The sequence below is a fragment of the Athene noctua genome, chromosome 32 (genome assembly GCF_965140245.1).
Source record: "Athene noctua chromosome 32, bAthNoc1.hap1.1, whole genome shotgun sequence".
In the NCBI taxonomy this organism is placed as follows: Eukaryota; Metazoa; Chordata; class Aves; order Strigiformes; family Strigidae; genus Athene; species Athene noctua.
The window spans coordinates 1,810,898-1,828,026 of record NC_134068.1 but is presented as its reverse complement, the minus strand read 5'-3'; the positions used below and the strand labels follow the sequence as shown (position 1 = coordinate 1,828,026).

At 57.8% G+C, this 17,129-nt stretch overlaps 1 protein-coding gene across 2 annotated transcripts; it reads left to right on the top strand.

Annotated features, from left to right (window-relative positions):
• Positions 1–632: 632 nt before the first annotated feature.
• LOC141972363 (solute carrier family 22 member 6-like) lies at positions 633–14,551 on the top strand. Of its 2 annotated transcripts, none has more exons than XM_074930240.1 (12): positions 633–689; positions 2,812–2,911; positions 3,718–4,360; positions 4,477–4,580; positions 5,891–6,045; positions 6,906–7,074; positions 7,184–7,307; positions 10,457–10,566; positions 11,462–11,676; positions 12,405–12,513; positions 13,443–13,646; positions 14,444–14,551. In XM_074930240.1, exons 3-12 carry the CDS (start codon positions 3,752–3,754, stop codon positions 14,511–14,513), a joined length of 1,869 nt encoding a protein of 622 aa, XP_074786341.1. In that variant the 5' UTR covers positions 633–689; positions 2,812–2,911; positions 3,718–3,751; the 3' UTR covers positions 14,514–14,551. The 2 variants fall into 2 exon arrangements, with proteins under 2 accessions (XP_074786341.1, XP_074786340.1); XM_074930239.1 differs by having other exon boundaries at positions 14,438–14,549.
• The last annotated feature ends 2,578 nt before the right edge of the window (positions 14,552–17,129 follow it).

The window sequence follows — 17,129 nt, the reverse complement described above, 5'->3', positions numbered from 1 at the left end:
CAATCAGTGAGAAGATTATAGGCCAATATTGATCCATAGATTAAGGCTGAGACGTTGATCAATAATTTATGAATCAATAAATGGAGCAAGAGATCCAATAGCGTTATTGATTCAATATTGATCCAACGGATCGATAGGGAAGGAGGTCATCAGACTGATGGATTAAAAAAATAAAAAAATCAATTAAAAAATCAATAGAAAAATCTTAAACCAAACAGATCGATCAATGAATCGATTTTAGATCGATTTATCGGTACTGGAGACACGCAGCCAATTAATCAATAGATTATGGGCTTAATTAATGAGCAACACATTATGGATAATAGAGATAATTGACCTGAAGATCGATAATTTATCAATAGCGAAGGGGCTCGCTGGATTGGTCGGCGGGAAAACCAATCGATGGATCGATAGGGAGGGGAGATCGATCGGCCGACGCGGATTGGCGGAGAAATCAATTTATTGATAAGCGGAGTCGCCAATAGGGGGGCAGGCGGAGCCGGCAGCCGGGTGAGGAGAGAAATCATCGATCGATTGATTGATTGATTGGGTGAGGGGGGAAGGGTGAGGGTGGGAGGGGCCGAGGGAGGGAGGGAGGGGCTGGGGGAGGGAGGGAGGGACGGACGGACGGACAGAGCGAGCCGGAGGCCGAGGGAGCGGCAGGGAGAGGAAGAGGAGCCCGAGAGCAGGTCGGGATCGATTGATCGGGGGGGAGCGGTGGAGGGAGGAAGCTGTGGGGAGATTGGTAGGATGGAGGGGTGTGGGGAGGGGCTGATTGATTGATTGATTGGTCAATAACGAGGTGGGGGGGGGCAGAGCTGGTAGCAAGAAATAAATAATCAGCGATTGATCGGGAGAGACGGAGATTGAGAGACTGGTGGGTGGGTTGATCAGTAGATCGACAGATCAATAGACCGATAAATCAATAGATCGATAAATCAACAGACCGACAGATCAACGGATTGATAAATTAATAGATCGATAGATCAATAGATTGATAAATCAATAGATCGATAGATCAACAGATCGATAAATTGATCGAGCGATAAATCAATAGATCGATAAATCAATGGATTGATAAATTAATAGATCGATAGATCAATAGATTGATAAATTAATAGACTGATAAATCAATAGATCGATAAATTAATAGACTGATAAATCACTAGATCAATAGATTGATAAATTAATAGATTGATAAATCCATAGACTGATACATCAAGAGATTGATAAATTAATAGATCGATAAATCAATAGATGGATAGATCAATAGATTGATAAATTAACATATTGATAAATCAAGAATAGATTGATAGATCAAGAGATTAATCAATAAATCGATAGATTGATAAATCGATAGATCAAGAGATTGATAAATTAATAGACTGATAAATTAATAGATCAATAGATGGATAGATCAACAGATCAATAGATCGATAAATCGATAGATCAATAGATCGATAAATCGATAGATTGATAAATTAATATATTAATAAATCAATAGATTGACAGATCAACAGATTGTTAAATCGATAGATTGATAAATCGATAGATCAATAGATCAACAGATTGATAAATTAATAGACTGATAAATCAATAGATCAATAGATCGATAAATCGATAGATCAACAGATTGATAAATCAATAGATCAATAGATTGATAAATTAATAGATTGATAAATTAATAGATTGATAAATTAATAGATTGATAAATTAATAGATTGATAAATCGATCAATAGATTGATTGCTGGAGAGCCCGACTGATGGGGAGCCCCATGTATCGATCAACTCCCCGACAGATCAATAGCGAATGATTGACAGATCGATTGATCGGATCGATAAATGAAGAGATCGATAGATTGATACCCCGATCGATCGATCGATCAATAGACACCCCGATAAATCACTGCTGATTGATAGTGACGCTGACTGACAGACGGGTGGGTAAGTTGATCGATTAGATCGATAGATTGATAGTTGATTGATCGATCGATCGATTGATTGATTGACAGATTGACGGAGAGACTGGCACATTGATAGACACCCTGAGAGATCAATAATGATTGATAGATTGGTGGGACACTGATAGATTGATAGACGGGCGGGTAGATTGATAAGATCGATCGATTGATTGATTGATCGATCGATTGATTGACAGGCTGACAGATCAACAGACACCCCAACCGATCAATAGGGACCCGTAGATTGATAGTGACCCTGACTGATAGACGGGCGGGTAGATTGATCGATTAGATCGATTAAATCAATAGATTGATAGATCGATAGGTCGATCGATTGATTGATTGATTGACAGACTGACAGATGGATGGGGAGACTGAGAGATCAACAGACACCCTGAGAGGTCAATAACGGTCAATAGATTGGCAGCGACACTGATTGATTGATTGATTGATAGGTGGGTAGATTGATCGATCGATCGGTTGATTAGATCGATAGATTGATTGATTGATTGACAGACTGATTGCTTGATTGATGGATAAATAGATTGAGCGATTGATGGATTGATTGATTGACAGACAATTAATAGATTGATTGATTGACAGACTGATGGATAGATAAATGGATTGAGGAATTGATGGATAGATTGACAGACTGATTAATAGATTGAGTGATTGATGGATAGATTAATTGATTGATTGATTGACAGGCCGACAGATTGATTGACAGGCTGACAGATCAATAGACTCCCCAACCGATCAATAGGGATCCATAGATTGATAGTGACCCTGATTGATAGACGGGCCGGTAGATTGATCGATTGATTGACAGGTTGACCGATTGATTGACAGGCTGACAGATCAACAGTCTCGATAGATTGACGGGGGCCCCGAGGGGCTCTCAGAGCGATCGGCAGATCAACGGCCCAATCAGTCACCGGGCATTGATCAGGTGATCAATGGAGGGGGCTTGGCCAACTCCCCCTTCCCCCGAACCACCCTCGGCCAACTCTCGGCCACCCATTGGCCACCCCTCAGCCAACCCTTGGCCAATCCTTGGCCACCCTTCAGCCACCTGTTGGCCACCTCTTGGACACCCTTTGGTCACCCCTTGGCCACCCTCAGCCAACCCTCGGCCAACCCTTGGCCAACTCTTGGCCACCCCTTGGCCAACCCTCAGCCAACACTTGGCCACCCCTTGGTCACCTCTTGGACACCCCTTGGCCAACTCTTGGCCACCCTTTGGCCAACTCTTGGCCACCCCTTGGCCAACCCTCAGCCAACACTTGGCCAACCCTTGGCCAACTCTTGGCCACCCTTTGGCCAACTCTTGGCCACCCCTTGGCCAACCCTCAGCCAACACTTGGCCACCCCTCAGCCAACACTTGGCCACCCCTCAGTCACCTCTTGGCCACCCCTCGGCCAACTCTTGGCCACCCTTTGGCCAACCCTCAGCCAACACTTGGCCATCCCTCAGTCACCTCTTGGCCACCCCTTGGCCAACTCTTGGCCACCCTTTGGCCAAGTCTTGGCCAACCCTCAGCCAACACTTGGCCACCCCTCAGTCACCTCTTGGCCACCCCTCGGCCAACTCTTGGCCACCCTTTGGCCAACTCTTGGCCACCCTTTGGCCACCCCTCGGCCAACACTTGGCCACCCCTCAGTCACCTCTTGGCCACCCTTTGGCCAACTCTTGGCCACCCCTCGGCCAACTCTTGGCCCATCCTTCACCCTCTTCTCCTCCTCCTCCCCCCCCAGTTGACCCGGCCCCCTCCAGCTCCACTCGCCCGCCATGACCTTCGTAGAGCTACTAGCCCACCTGGGGGGGATGGGCCGCTTCCAGGTGACCTACGTGGCCGCGCTAGCCATCCCGCTGCTCATGTTAGCCAGCCACAACCTGCTGCAGAACTTCACCGCCGGTGTCCCCGAGCACCACTGCCAGCCTCGGTGGCCCGTGGCCAATGGCAGCACCGGGGATGTCCCGCTCCTCGTCTCCATCCCCTCCGATGGCCACCAGCGGCCCCAGAGTTGCCGACGTTACGTGGAACCCCAGTGGCATCTCTTGGAGGCCAACGGTACGGCCAACGGAATGGCCAATGGCATGGCCAACGGAATGGCCAACGGAATGGCCAACGGAATGGCCAACGGAATGGCCAACAGTACGGTCAAGGGCGTGGTCAACAGTGTGGCTAACGGCGTGGCCAACGTCATGGCCAACAGTGTGACCACCGTCAAGGCCACCAGTATGGCCAACGGCGTGGCCACCGGCACGGCCAACGTCATGGCCAACAGTGTGGCCACCAGCACGGCCAACGGCGTGGCCACCGAGGCGGCCACCGAGCCCTGCCATGACGGTTGGACCTACGGCGACGGCGTCTTCGCTCACACCATCGTTACGGAGGTGAGGGGGTTGCCCCGCCCCGAGCCACGCCCCGAGCCACGCCCCCCCCGGGTTTTGGGGTCCCCCCCAGCCGTGCTGGCGTTGACCCCGCCCCTCCCATCCCCTCGTGGCTACAGTGGGACCTGGTGTGCGAGTCCAAGCGGCTGCGGCAGGTGGCCCAGTCCCTCTACATGGCCGGGATCCTCCTGGGCTCCGGCCTCTTCGGGGTCCTCTCCGACAAGTGGGTGGACTGGGATGAACTGGGATGAACTGGGAGGGAACTGGGAGAGAGGAGGGGGAAGTCACAGGGAGGGGGAAGGGACAGGCATGGCCACCCCTGGTGTCCCAGTGTTCCCAGTAGCTACAGGCCAGGGGGGGTGTGTCCCAGTATGGCTGCGCTGCTCTCGCTCATCCCAGTATTCCCAGTGCCACCGTTCCCTGTCCCAGAATTCCCAGTGCCCCGTATCTCCCCCATCCCTGAGCCTCCAGTGCCCCCTCCCAGTGCTCCCAGTGCCTCACAGCAGCATCCCAGTGCCCCCAGTTCCCTATAGTGGCATCCCATGACCCCAATGCCCCCAGCGCCCCCTCCCAGTGCTCCCAGTGCCCCATAGCAGCACCCCAGCACACCCAGCACCCCCTTCCAGTGCTCCCACTGCCCCATAGCAGGACCCCACCTCTCCCAGTGCTCTGTCCCAGTGCTCCCAGTGCCCCATAGCAGCACCCCAGCTCTCCCAGTGCTCTGTCCCAGTGCTCCCAGTGCCCCATAGCGGCATCCCAGTGCTCCCAGTGCCCCATAGCAGCATCTTAGTGCCCCCATCGCCCCCTCCCAGTGCCCCCAGTGCCCCATAGCAGCACCCCAGCTCTCCCAGTGCTCTGTCCCAGTGCTCCCAGTGCCCCATAGCAGCACCCCAGCTCTCCCAGTGCTCTGTCCCAGTGCTCCCAATGCCCCATAGCGGCATCCCAGGGCCCCCAGTGCCCCATAGCGGCATCTTAGTGCCCCCATCGCCCCCTCCCAGTGCCCCCAGTGCCCCATAGCAGCATCCCAGGGCCCCCAGTGCCCCATAGCAGCACCCCAGCACACCCAGCACCCCCTTCCAGTGCTCCCACTGCCCCATAGCAGCACCCCAGCACCTCTTCCCAGTGCTCCCAGTGCCCCATAGCAGCACCCCAGCACTCCCAGTGCCCCCTTCCAGTGCTCCCAGTGCCCCATAGCAGCACCCCAGGGCCCCCTCCCAGTGCCCCCAGTGCCCCATAGCAGCACCCCAGCACTCCCAGTGCCCCCTTCCAGTGCTCCCAGTGCCCCATAGCAGCACCCCAGCTCTCCCAGTGCTCTGTCCCAGTGCTCCCAGTGCCCCATAGTGGCATCCCAGTGCCCCCAGTGCCCCATAGCAGCATCTTAGTGCCCCCAGCACCTCCTCCCAGTGCCCCCAGTGCCCCATAGCAGCACCCTAGTGCCCCAGCACCTCCTCCCAGTGCTCCCAGTGCCCCCTAGCAGCACCCCAGCACTCCCAGTGCCCCCTCCCAGTGCCCCCAGTGCCCCGTGTCCCGCAGGTTCGGGCGCCGGGCGCTGCTGAGCTGGTGTTACCTGCAGCTGGGGGTGACGGGGGCCGCCACGGCGGCCGCCCCCACCTTCGGGCTCTACTGCCTGGGGCGGCTGCTGGCGGGTCTGGCCATGGCCGGGGTGTCCCTCAACTCCGCCTCCCTCTGTGAGCGCCCCCGAGGGGGACCCCAACTCCCCTGGGGGGGTCCCCAGATCCAACCCCATCCCCACGGACCCACGGGGGGGTGTCCCCAAATCCAACCACATCCTCATTGACCCATGGGGGGGGTCCCCAGCCCCTCACTGACCCCTGGGGGGGACCCCAACCCCATCCTTGACCCACAGGGGGGTCCCCAGCTCCCCACTGACCCATTGGGGGGTCCCAGTCCCACCCCTGACCCACAGGGGGGTCCCCAGCTCCCCACTGACCCATTGGGGGGTCCCAGTCCCACCCCTGACCCACAGGGGGGTCCCCAGCTCCCCACTGACCCATTGGGGGGTCCCCAAATCCACCCTTGACCCACAGGGGGGTCCCCAGCTCCCCACTGACCCACGGGGGGGGTCCCAGTCCCCCACCGACCCACGGGGGGGGGGATCCCAGTCCCACCCCTGACCCACAGGGAGGTCCCCAGTCCCCAACTGACCCACAGGGGGGTCCCCAGCTCCCCACTGACCCACGGGGGGGGTCCCAGTCCCCCACCGACCCACGGGGGGGGGGATCCCAGTCCCACCCCTGACCCACAGGGAGGTCCCCAGTCCCCAACTGACCCACAGGGGGGGTCCCCAGCTCCCCACTGACCCATTGGGGGGTCCCAGTCCCCAACTGACCCACAGGGGGGGGTCCCCAGTCCCCAACTGACCCACAGGGGGGGGTCCCCAGCTCCCCAATAACCCACTGGGGGGTGTTCCCAACCCCACCCTTGACCCCCAGTTATCTCCCACTCCCCCACCCCCATGAAACTCCCAGTTACGCCCCATCCCATGAAACAGACACCCCCCAGTTCCTTACCTCCCCGCGCCATCCAGGCATGGAGTGGATCCCGACGGAGGCGCGGGCCGTGGTGGGCACCGTCAACGGCTACTGCTACACCCTGGGCCAGTTCGTGCTGGCGGCGGTAGCCTTCGGCCTCCCCCACTGGCGCTGGCTCCAGCTCGCCGTCTCCCTCCCCTTCTTCCTCTTCTTCCTCTACTCCTGGTACGGGCCGAAACTCATCGCTTGAGGAAAGGGGGGGGGGGTTTGGGGGGTGCTGAGACACCCCTAAAACCCCTCTCTGTGTGTGTGTGTGTCCCCCAAAAAAAAAAAGGCTCTTTGTGGAGTCGGCCCGTTGGCAAGTGATTTCGGGGAGACCCGACCTGGCCCTCGAGGGGCTCCGCAAAGTCGCCCGCGTCAACGGGAGGAAGGAGGAGGGGGACAAGCTCAGCGAGGAGGTGACGGGGGGGACACACACCCCCCCCACCCAAATCTCTGTGATTTGCCCCATAATCCTCCCCCCCCCTCGCCAAGTGCCCTTGGATCGGCCCCTCCGGCCCCGCGTCCCGACCCTCGATCTCATTAGATCCCCCCAAATCCTTCCAGCACCCCCTTAGACCCCCCCCCCAGTTTCCTCTCGGCCTCGATCTCCCCCCCCCCCCGACCCCCCTCTATCCCCCGTAGATCCCTCTGATCCCCCTTTAGTTCCCTCCCGATCCCCCCAGATCACCTGGATCCCCCCCCGACCTCTTTTAGCCCCCCCCGATCACTCTGATCCCCTCCAGATCCCCCCAGATCCCCCAGAACCTTCCCAACACCCCTCTGAGCTCTCCTAGATCCCTCTGATCACATCTGGACACCCCCCCCCAAATCCTCCAATCCCTTCCAGATCCCCCCCCCCCCTTTTTGCCCTCATGGATCCCTCCAATCCCTCCCAGATCCCCCCAGCACCCCTCAGATCCCTCCTAGATCCCTCTGATCCCCTCCAGATCCCCCCCCGAACCCCTTTTTGCCCTCCTAGATCCCCCCAGATCCCCCAGAACCCTCCCAACACCCCTCGGATCCCTCCTAGATCCCCCCAACACCCCTCGGATCCCTCCTAATCCCTCTGATCCCCTCCAGATCCCCCCCGAACCCCTTTTTGCCCTCATGGATCCCTCCAATCCCTCCTGGATCCCCCAAACACCCCTCAGATCCCTCCTAGATCCCTCTGATCCCCTCCAGATCCCCCCCGAACCCCTTTTTGCCCTCCTAGATCCCCCAAACACCCCTCAGATCCCTCCTAGATCCCTCTGATCCCCTCCAGATCCCCCCCCGAACCCCTTTTTGCCCTCCTAGATCCCCCAAACACCCCTCGGATCCCTCCTAGATCCCTCTGATCCCTCCAGATCCCCCCCGAACCCCTTTTTGCCCTCCTGGATCCCTCCAATCCCTCCTGGATCCCCCCCAACACCCCTCGGATCCCTCCTAGATCCCTCTGATCCCCTCCAGATCCCCCCCGAACCCCTTTTTGCCCTCCTGGATCCCTCCAATCCCTCCCAGATCCCCCCAACACCCCTCAGATCCCTCCTAGATCCCTCTGATCCCCTCCAGATCCCCCCCCGAACCCCTTTTTGCCCTCCTAGATCCCCAAACACCCCTCGGATCCCTCCTAGATCCCTCTGATCCCCTCCAGATCCCCCCGAACCCCTTTTTGCCCTCCTAGATCCCCCAAACACCCCTCAGATCCCTCCTAGATCCCTCTGATCCCCTCCAGATCCCCCCCGAACCCCTTTTTGCCCTCCTAGATCCCCCAAACACCCCTCAGATCCCTCCTAGATCCCTCTGATCCCCTCCAGATCCCCCCCGAACCCCTTTTTGCCCTCCTAGATCCCCCAAACACCCCTCAGATCCCTCCTAGATCCCTCTGATCCCTCCAGATCCCCCCCGAACCCCTTTTTGCCCTCCTGGATCCCTCCAATCCCTCCCGGATCCCCCCAACACCCCTCTGATCCTTCCTAGATCCCTCCAGATCCCCCCCTGAACCCCTTTTTGCCCTCCTGGATCCCCCCAGATCCCCCCAACACCCCTCGGATCCCTCCTAATCCCTCTGATCCCCTCCAGATCCCCCCCGAACCCCTTTTTGCCCTCATGGATCCCTCCAATCCCTCCTGGATCCCCCAAACACCCCTCAGATCCCTCCTAGATCCCTCTGATCCCCTCCAGATCCCCCCCGAACCCCTTTTTGCCCTCCTAGATCCCCCAAACACCCCTCAGATCCCTCCTAGATCCCTCTGATCCCCTCCAGATCCCCCCCCGAACCCCTTTTTGCCCTCCTAGATCCCCCAAACACCCCTCGGATCCCTCCTAGATCCCTCTGATCCCTCCAGATCCCCCCCGAACCCCTTTTTGCCCTCCTGGATCCCTCCAATCCCTCCTGGATCCCCCCCAACACCCCTCGGATCCCTCCTAGATCCCTCTGATCCCCTCCAGATCCCCCCCGAACCCCTTTTTGCCCTCCTGGATCCCTCCAATCCCTCCCAGATCCCCCAACACCCCTCAGATCCCTCCTAGATCCCTCTGATCCCCTCCAGATCCCCCCCCGAACCCCTTTTTGCCCTCCTAGATCCCCCAAACACCCCTCGGATCCCTCCTAGATCCCTCTGATCCCCTCCAGATCCCCCCGAACCCCTTTTTGCCCTCCTAGATCCCCCAAACACCCCTCAGATCCCTCCTAGATCCCTCTGATCCCCTCCAGATCCCCCCCGAACCCCTTTTTGCCCTCCTAGATCCCCCAAACACCCCTCAGATCCCTCCTAGATCCCTCTGATCCCCTCCAGATCCCCCCCGAACCCCTTTTTGCCCTCCTAGATCCCCCAAACACCCCTCAGATCCCTCCTAGATCCCTCTGATCCCTCCAGATCCCCCCCGAACCCCTTTTTGCCCTCCTGGATCCCTCCAATCCCTCCCGGATCCCCCCAACACCCCTCTGATCCTTCCTAGATCCCTCCAGATCCCCCCCTGAACCCCTTTTTGCCCTCCTGGATCCCCCCAGATCCCCCCAACACCCCTCAGATCCCTCCTAGATCCCTCTGATCCCCTCCAGATCCCCCCCCGAACCCCTTTTTGCCCTCCTGGATCCCTCCAATCCCTCCTGGATCCCCCCCAACACCCCTCGGATCCCTCCTAGATCCCTCTGATCCCTCCAGATCCCCCCCGAACCCCTTTTTGCCCTCCTGGATCCCTCCAATCCCTCCCGGATCCCCCCAACACCCCTCTGATCCTTCCTAGATCCCTCCAGATCCCCCCCTGAACCCCTTTTTGCCCTCCTGGATCCCCCCAGATCCCCCCAACACCCCTCAGATCCCTCCTAGATCCCTCTGATCCCCTCCAGATCCCCCCCCACCCCCCTTTTTGCCCTCCTGGATCCACTTGATCCCCCCCAGATCCCCCCAACCCCATCCCCTGGATCCCCCCCCCCCCCCTCCTCGGCCCGCGATTCCCCACTGGCCTTTTTCCAGGATCCCACCGCCTTCACCCCAAGATTTCCCCGGGGATCCCTCCCCACCCGCCCCCTGGATCCCCCCGAGATCCCTCCGGGATCCCCCCCAGATCCCCCTTCCCGCAGGTGCTGCGGGGATTGGTGCAGCGGGAGGCGCCGCTGCCGGGGGGGTCCCTGGCGGCCCTGGTCCGTACCCCCGGGATGAGGATCGTCTCCTGCGGCGTCTCCTTCGTCTGGCAAGTGGGGCCGGGTTTCGGGGCAAAAAAACCCAGATTTTGTGACAAAAAAACCCATCTTTTTGGGGGGTCGAACTGCACATTTTGGGGCAAAAGCTGTATTTTGGGGGTCAAACCCCACATTTTAGGCGTTTGAACTCACCTTTTGGCGGATAAACCCAGCTTTTTGGGGTCCAAACTTCATCTTTTTGGGTCAAAACCTCACCTTTAGGAGCCAAACCCCACGTTTTGGGGACAAACCTCACCTTTTTGGGGTCAAACCTCACCTTTTGGGGGTCAAACCTCACCTTTTCGGGGACAAACCCCACATTTTAGGAGCCAAACCCCACGTTTTGGGGATCAAACCTCAACTTTTTGGGGACAAACCCCACCTTTTGAGGGTCAAACCCCACCTTTAGGAGCCAAACTCCACGTTTTTAGGGGCCAAACCTCAACTTTTTGGGGACAAACCCCGCTTTTTAGGTGACAAACCCAACTTTTAGGCGTCAAACCTCATCTTTTTGGGGTCAAACCCAACTTTTTAGGTGACAAACCCCACCCTTTTGGGGTCAAACCTCATCTTTTTGGGTGACAAACCCACCTTTTTTGGGCCAAATCCCACGTTTTAGGGGCCAAACCTCATCTTTTTGGAGTCAAACCTCACTTTTTAGGTGACAAATCCAATTTTCAGGGGCCAAATCTCATCTTTTTTGGGCCAAATCCCACCTTTCAGGGGCCAAACCTCATCTTTTTCGGGCCAAATCTCACCTTTTAGGGGCCAAACCCCACTTTTTAAGTGACAAACCCACCTTTTTGGGGCCAAACTTCACCTTTTTAGGGTCAACCGACACCTTGTTGATCCCCGTTTGTCCGTGCCTGGCGGGTTTTGTGTTGAACCGTTGGGTTTTGGTGGCAGGTTCTCCACCAGCTTCGCCTATTATGGGCTGGCCATGGACCTGCAGGGCTTCGGGGTGAACATCTACCTGAGCCAGCTGGTCTTCGGGGCCGTGGACATCCCGGCCAAGTTGGCCTCGGTGCTGGTCATCAGCTGCGTGGGCCGGCGAGTGGCCCAAGGGGGCTCCTTGGCGCTCGCCGGCATCTGCATCCTCGCCAACATCGTTGTGCCAACGGGTGGGTGCCGGGAGGGAGGGAGGAGAAGGGGATGGGGAGATGGAAGACAAGGGGATAGAGGGATGGCGGGAGGGATGGAGAAGAGGATGGAGGAAAGGAGGACAAGAAGGTGGAGAGATGGGGAGATGGAGGGATGGCGGAGAGATGGAGGACAAGGGGGTGAAGGATGGAGGGATGGAGAGGTGGATGGAGTGAGGGAGGAGAATGGGATGGGGAGATGGAGGACGATTGGATGGAGGACAAGGGGGTGAAGGATGGAGAGATGGAGGACAAGGGGATGGAGGGATGGCGGAGAGATGGAGGACAAGGGGGTGAAGGATGGAGAGATGGAGGACAAGGAGATGGAGGGATGGTGGAGAGATGGAGAGGTGGATGGAGGGAGGGAGGACAAGAAGGTGGGGAGATGGAGGACAAGAAGATGGAGGACAAGGGGATGGAGGGATGGAGGACTAGAGGGTGGAGGATGGAGAGATGGAGGGCAAGGAGATGGAGGGATGGCGGGAGGGAGGACAAGGGAGTGGAGGATGATGGGATGGAGGATGGAGAGATGGAGGACGAGGGGGTGGAGGAAGGAGAGGGAGATGCTGGGGTTCAGGAGGCTGGAGGGAGGAGGCCGGGGGGTCACTGGAGGGACTGGGGGGGAGGGAGGGCCCACGGGTGGGTGGTTGTGGGGCTGGGGGGGAGGGGCTGGAGGCAGCCCCCCTCCCTCCCCCTCCATCTCCCCCCAGAGCTGCGGCTGCTGCGCATGGCGCTGGCCGTGCTGGGCAAGGGCTCCCTGGCCGCCTCCTTCAACTGCGCCTACATCTTCACCGGGGAGCTCTTCCCCACCCTCATCAGGTGGGGGGCACCCACCCCCACCCCCACCCCACTGTCTGTCCGTCCGTCTGTCCCCGCACACGGCCTCCAGCCCCACCCCTTGTCCAGACACGCAAACCCCGCCCAGGCACCGCCCGGCCCCTCCTCAAACCAGGGCAGCGCCGGGCGACCCACCCCCGGGCTCTTCATCCATCCTCCTCATCGTCATCCATCAATCACCCGTCATCCATCCATCACCCATCCATCATCCGTCACCCACCCATCATCCACCACCCATCCATCATCCGTCACCCACCCATCATCCACCACCCACCCATCATCCACCACCCACCCATCATCCACCACCCACCCATCAATCCGTCATCCATCCATCAATCCGTCATCCATCCATCCATCCGTCATCCATCCATCCATCCGTCCATCATCCGTCACCCGTCACCCATCCAACTGTCACCCATCCGTCACCCGTCCATCGTCCATCACCCATCCGTCACCCGTCACCCATCCGTCACCCGTCACCCATCCGTCACCCGTCCCTCCGTCACCCGTCCCTCCGTCACCCACCATCCCTCCGTCACCCATCCCTCCGTCACCCACCATCCCTCCGTCACCCATCCCTCCGTCACCCATCCCTCCGTCACCCATCCCTCCGTCACCCATCCCTCCGTCACCCATCCCTCCGTCACCCACCATCCCTCCGTCACCCATCCCTCCGTCACCCATCCCTCCGTCACCCATCCCTCCGTCACCCACCATCCATCCGTCACCCACCATCCATCCGTCACCCATCCATCCGTCACCCATCCATCCGTCACCCATCCATCCGTCACCCATCCATCCGTCACCCATCCAACCGTCACCCATCCCCCATCCATCCCCCACCCACCGCCCCTCCCTCACCCTTCCCATCCGCCCTCCTGCCCGCTCACCCCTCCCTCTCCCCGGCGCAGGCAGACGGGGATGGGGCTGGGGGGCACGATGGCCCGCGTGGGCGGGATGGTGGCCCCGCTGGTGCGCATGCTGGCCGAGGTGGCCCCACCGCTGCCCCTCCTCATCTACGGGGCCGCCCCCATCGTCTCGGCCGCGGCCACCTGCTTCCTGCCCGAGACCCGCGACGCGCCCCTGCCCGAGACCGTCGGCGACGTCGAGCGACGGTGAGGAGCCCCCGGCCAGGTGGCCCAGGGCCACCCCACCATGCCACCCCCACCCCCCCCGAACCCCCTTTTGCCCCCCATCCACTCGTGGTGGACACAAAGGGGGGTGGGTGGGGGGAAATGCCCCAAGATTCCTTGGAGGAATCCGAAAAGTTTGGGGGTGAGAAGGGATGAAGGTTTTTGGGGTGAGGGATGAAGGTTTTGGGGTGAAAAGGGACAAAAGTTGTGGGATGGAGAGAAAGGATTTTGGGGTGAGAAGGGATGAAAGTTTTGGGGTGCGGAAGGTTTTGGGGTGAAAAGGGACAAAAGTTGTGGGATGGAGAGAAAGGATTTTGGGGTGAGAAGGGATGAAAGTTTTGGGGTGAGGGATGAAGGTTTTGGGGTGAAAAGGGACAAAAGTTTTGGGGTGGAGACAAAGGATTTTGGGGTGAGAAGGGATGAAGGTTTTGGGGTGCGGAAGGTTTTGGGGTGAGGGATGACGGTTTCAGGGTGCAAAGGGAGGAAGTTTTTGGGGTTGGGACAAAGGTTTTGGGGTGAAATGAGGATTTTGGGGTGAGGATTTGGGGGTGAGAAGGGATGAAGGTTTTGGGGTGGGAACAAAGGTTTTGGGGTGAGAAGGGACCAAGATTTTTGGGGTGAAGCACAAAGGTTCTGGGGCGGGAAGGGACAAAAGTTTTGGGGTTGGGATGAAGGATTTGGGGTGAGAATGGACTAAAATTTTGGGGTGAGACGAGGCGAAGGTTTTGGGGAGAACGGCTGAAGGTTTGGGGGTTTCTCTCGCCCCGCTCCAGGCACAGAGGGCGTCACCTCAAGGACGAGGAGGTCACCGTCCCCCTGAGCACCACCAAGGCCAAGGACGGCGTCTGAGGGGCGACGGGAATCGGGGACACCCGGGTCCCCCCGGGGCCAGTGGGGACGGGGAAAGGGGGGGGGGGGGGGGGGACAGGAACCCCCCCCAAACCGTCGAGATCCCCCACCCGGACGCTATTTATTTAATCCCAATAAAACCTCATCGCAACGTTGACGGTCGGTATCGACCCTTGTCCCTCACGCCCCCCCCTGAGGGGACCCCAGAATCTGGGGGACCCCCCACACCCCTTCAGGGTGACACCAGCGTCTGGGGGTGTCCCCACAACGCCCTCCAGGGTGACCCCAGAATCTGGGGGACCCCCCACACCCCCCCCCCAGGGTGACCCCAGCATCTGGGGGTCCCCCCAAACCCCCTGAGGGTGACCCCAGAATCTGGGGGACCCCCCACACCCCCTCCAGGGTGACCCCGGTGTCTGGGGGGCCCCCACGCCCCCCCCAGGGTGACCCCAGAATCTGGGGGTCCCCCCAAACCCCCTGAGGGTGACCCCAGAATCTGGGGGACCCCCCACACCCCTTCAGTGTGACACCAGTGTCTGGGGGTCCCCCCACAGTGACCTCAGCATCTGGGGGTCCCACCACACACCCCCTGAGGGTGACCCCGGCATCTGGGGGTCCCCCCACACCCCCTCCAGGGTGACCCCGGTGTCTGGGGGTCCCCCCACACCCCCCCCAGGGTGACATCAGCGTCTGGGGGTCCCCCCACGCCCCCCCCCAGGGTGACCCCAGAATCTGGGGGTCCCACCACACACCCCCCAGGGTGACCCCGGCATCTGGGGGTCCCCCCATACCCCTTCAGGGTGAAACCAGTGTCTGGGGGTCCCCCCACAGTGACCCCAGCATCTGGGGGTCCCCCCAAACCCCCTGAGGGTGACCCCAGAATCTGGGGGACCCCCCCCACGCCCCCCAAGGGTGACCCCGGTGTCTGGGGGTCCCCCCACTCTAAGCCCCGCCCCCCAAAAGGAGGATAATGAGGATTAATTTCCCCTAAATATTACCCGGACACCGGGGTCCTGGCGCTCGAGCTCCGGCCTTTAACCCAATTCGGGTGATTTAGCTGAAAAATAAATCTGCAAAGGAATTCAGGGGCCAGCGGGAGGTAAAAGCACCTAACGGGGCAGATTTTACCCCAAAAAACCCAGGGTGGCCCAACTTCCATATCAGCCCTCAGAGAAGCCACATCCCAGCACCTAAATTGCATTTATTTGCCCCAAAGAACGGGGTGGCACAACCTCACTATCAGCCCTCAGAGAAGCACCTAAATTGCAATTATTTACCCCAAAAAAGGAGCAGCACAACCCCACTATCAGCCCTCAGAGAAGCACCAAAATTGCAATTATTTACCCCAAAAAAAAGGAGCAGCACAACCCCACTATCAGCCCTCAGAGAAGCACCAAAATTGCAATTATTTACCCAAAAAAAAGGAGCAGCACAACCCCACTATCAGCCCTCGGAGAAGCACCAAAATTGCAATTATTTACCCCAAAAAAAGGAGCAGCACAACCCCACTATCAGCCCTCAGAGAAGCACCAAAATTGCAATTATTTACCCCAAAAAAAGGAGCAGCACAACCCCACTATCAGCCCTCGGAGAAGCACCAAAATTGCAATTATTTACCCCAAAAAAAGGAGCAGCACAACCCCACTATCAGCCCTCGGAGAAGCACCAAAATTGCAATTATTTACCCCAAAAAAAGGAGCAGCACAACCCCACTATCAGCCCTCAGAGAAGCACCAAAATTGCAATTATTTACCCCAAAAAAAAGGAGCAGCACAACCCCACTATCAGCCCTCGGAGAAGCACCAAAATTGCAATTATTTACCCCCAAAAAAGGAGCAGCACAACCCCACTATCAGCCCTCGGAGAAGCACCAAAATTGCAATTATTTACCCCAAAAAAAGGAGCAGCACAACCCCACTATCAGCCCTCAGAGAAGCACCAAAATTGCAATTATTTACCCCCAAAAAAAGGAGCAGCACAACCCCACTATCAGCCCTCGGAGAAGCACCAAAATTGCAATTATTTACCCCAAAAAAAGGAGCAGCACAACCCCACTATCAGCCCTCAGAGAAGCACCAAAATTGCAATTATTTACCCCAAAAAAGGAGCAGCACAACCCCACTATCAGCCCTCAGAGAAGCACCAAAATTGCAATTATTTACCCCAAAAAAAGGAGCAGCACAACCCCACTATCAGCCCTCAGAGAAGCACCAAAATTGCAATTATTTACCCCAAAAAAAGGAGCAGCACAACCCCACTATCAGCCCTCAGAGAAGCACCAAAATTGCAATTATTTACCCCCAAAAAAGGAGCAGCACAACCCCACTATCAGCCCTTCGGAATACTCGTGAGAAGCACCAAAATTGCAATTATTTACCCCCAAAAAAAGGAGCAGCACAACCCCACTATCAGCCCTCGGAGAAGCACCAAAATTGCAATTATTTACCCCAAAAAAAGGAGCAGCACAACCCCACTATCAGCCCTCAGAGAAGCACCAAAATTGCAATTATTTACCCCCAAAAAAAGGAGCAGCACAACCCCACTATCAGCCCTCAGAGAAGCACCAAAATTGCAATTATTTACCCCCAAAAAAGGAGCAGCACAACCCACTATCAG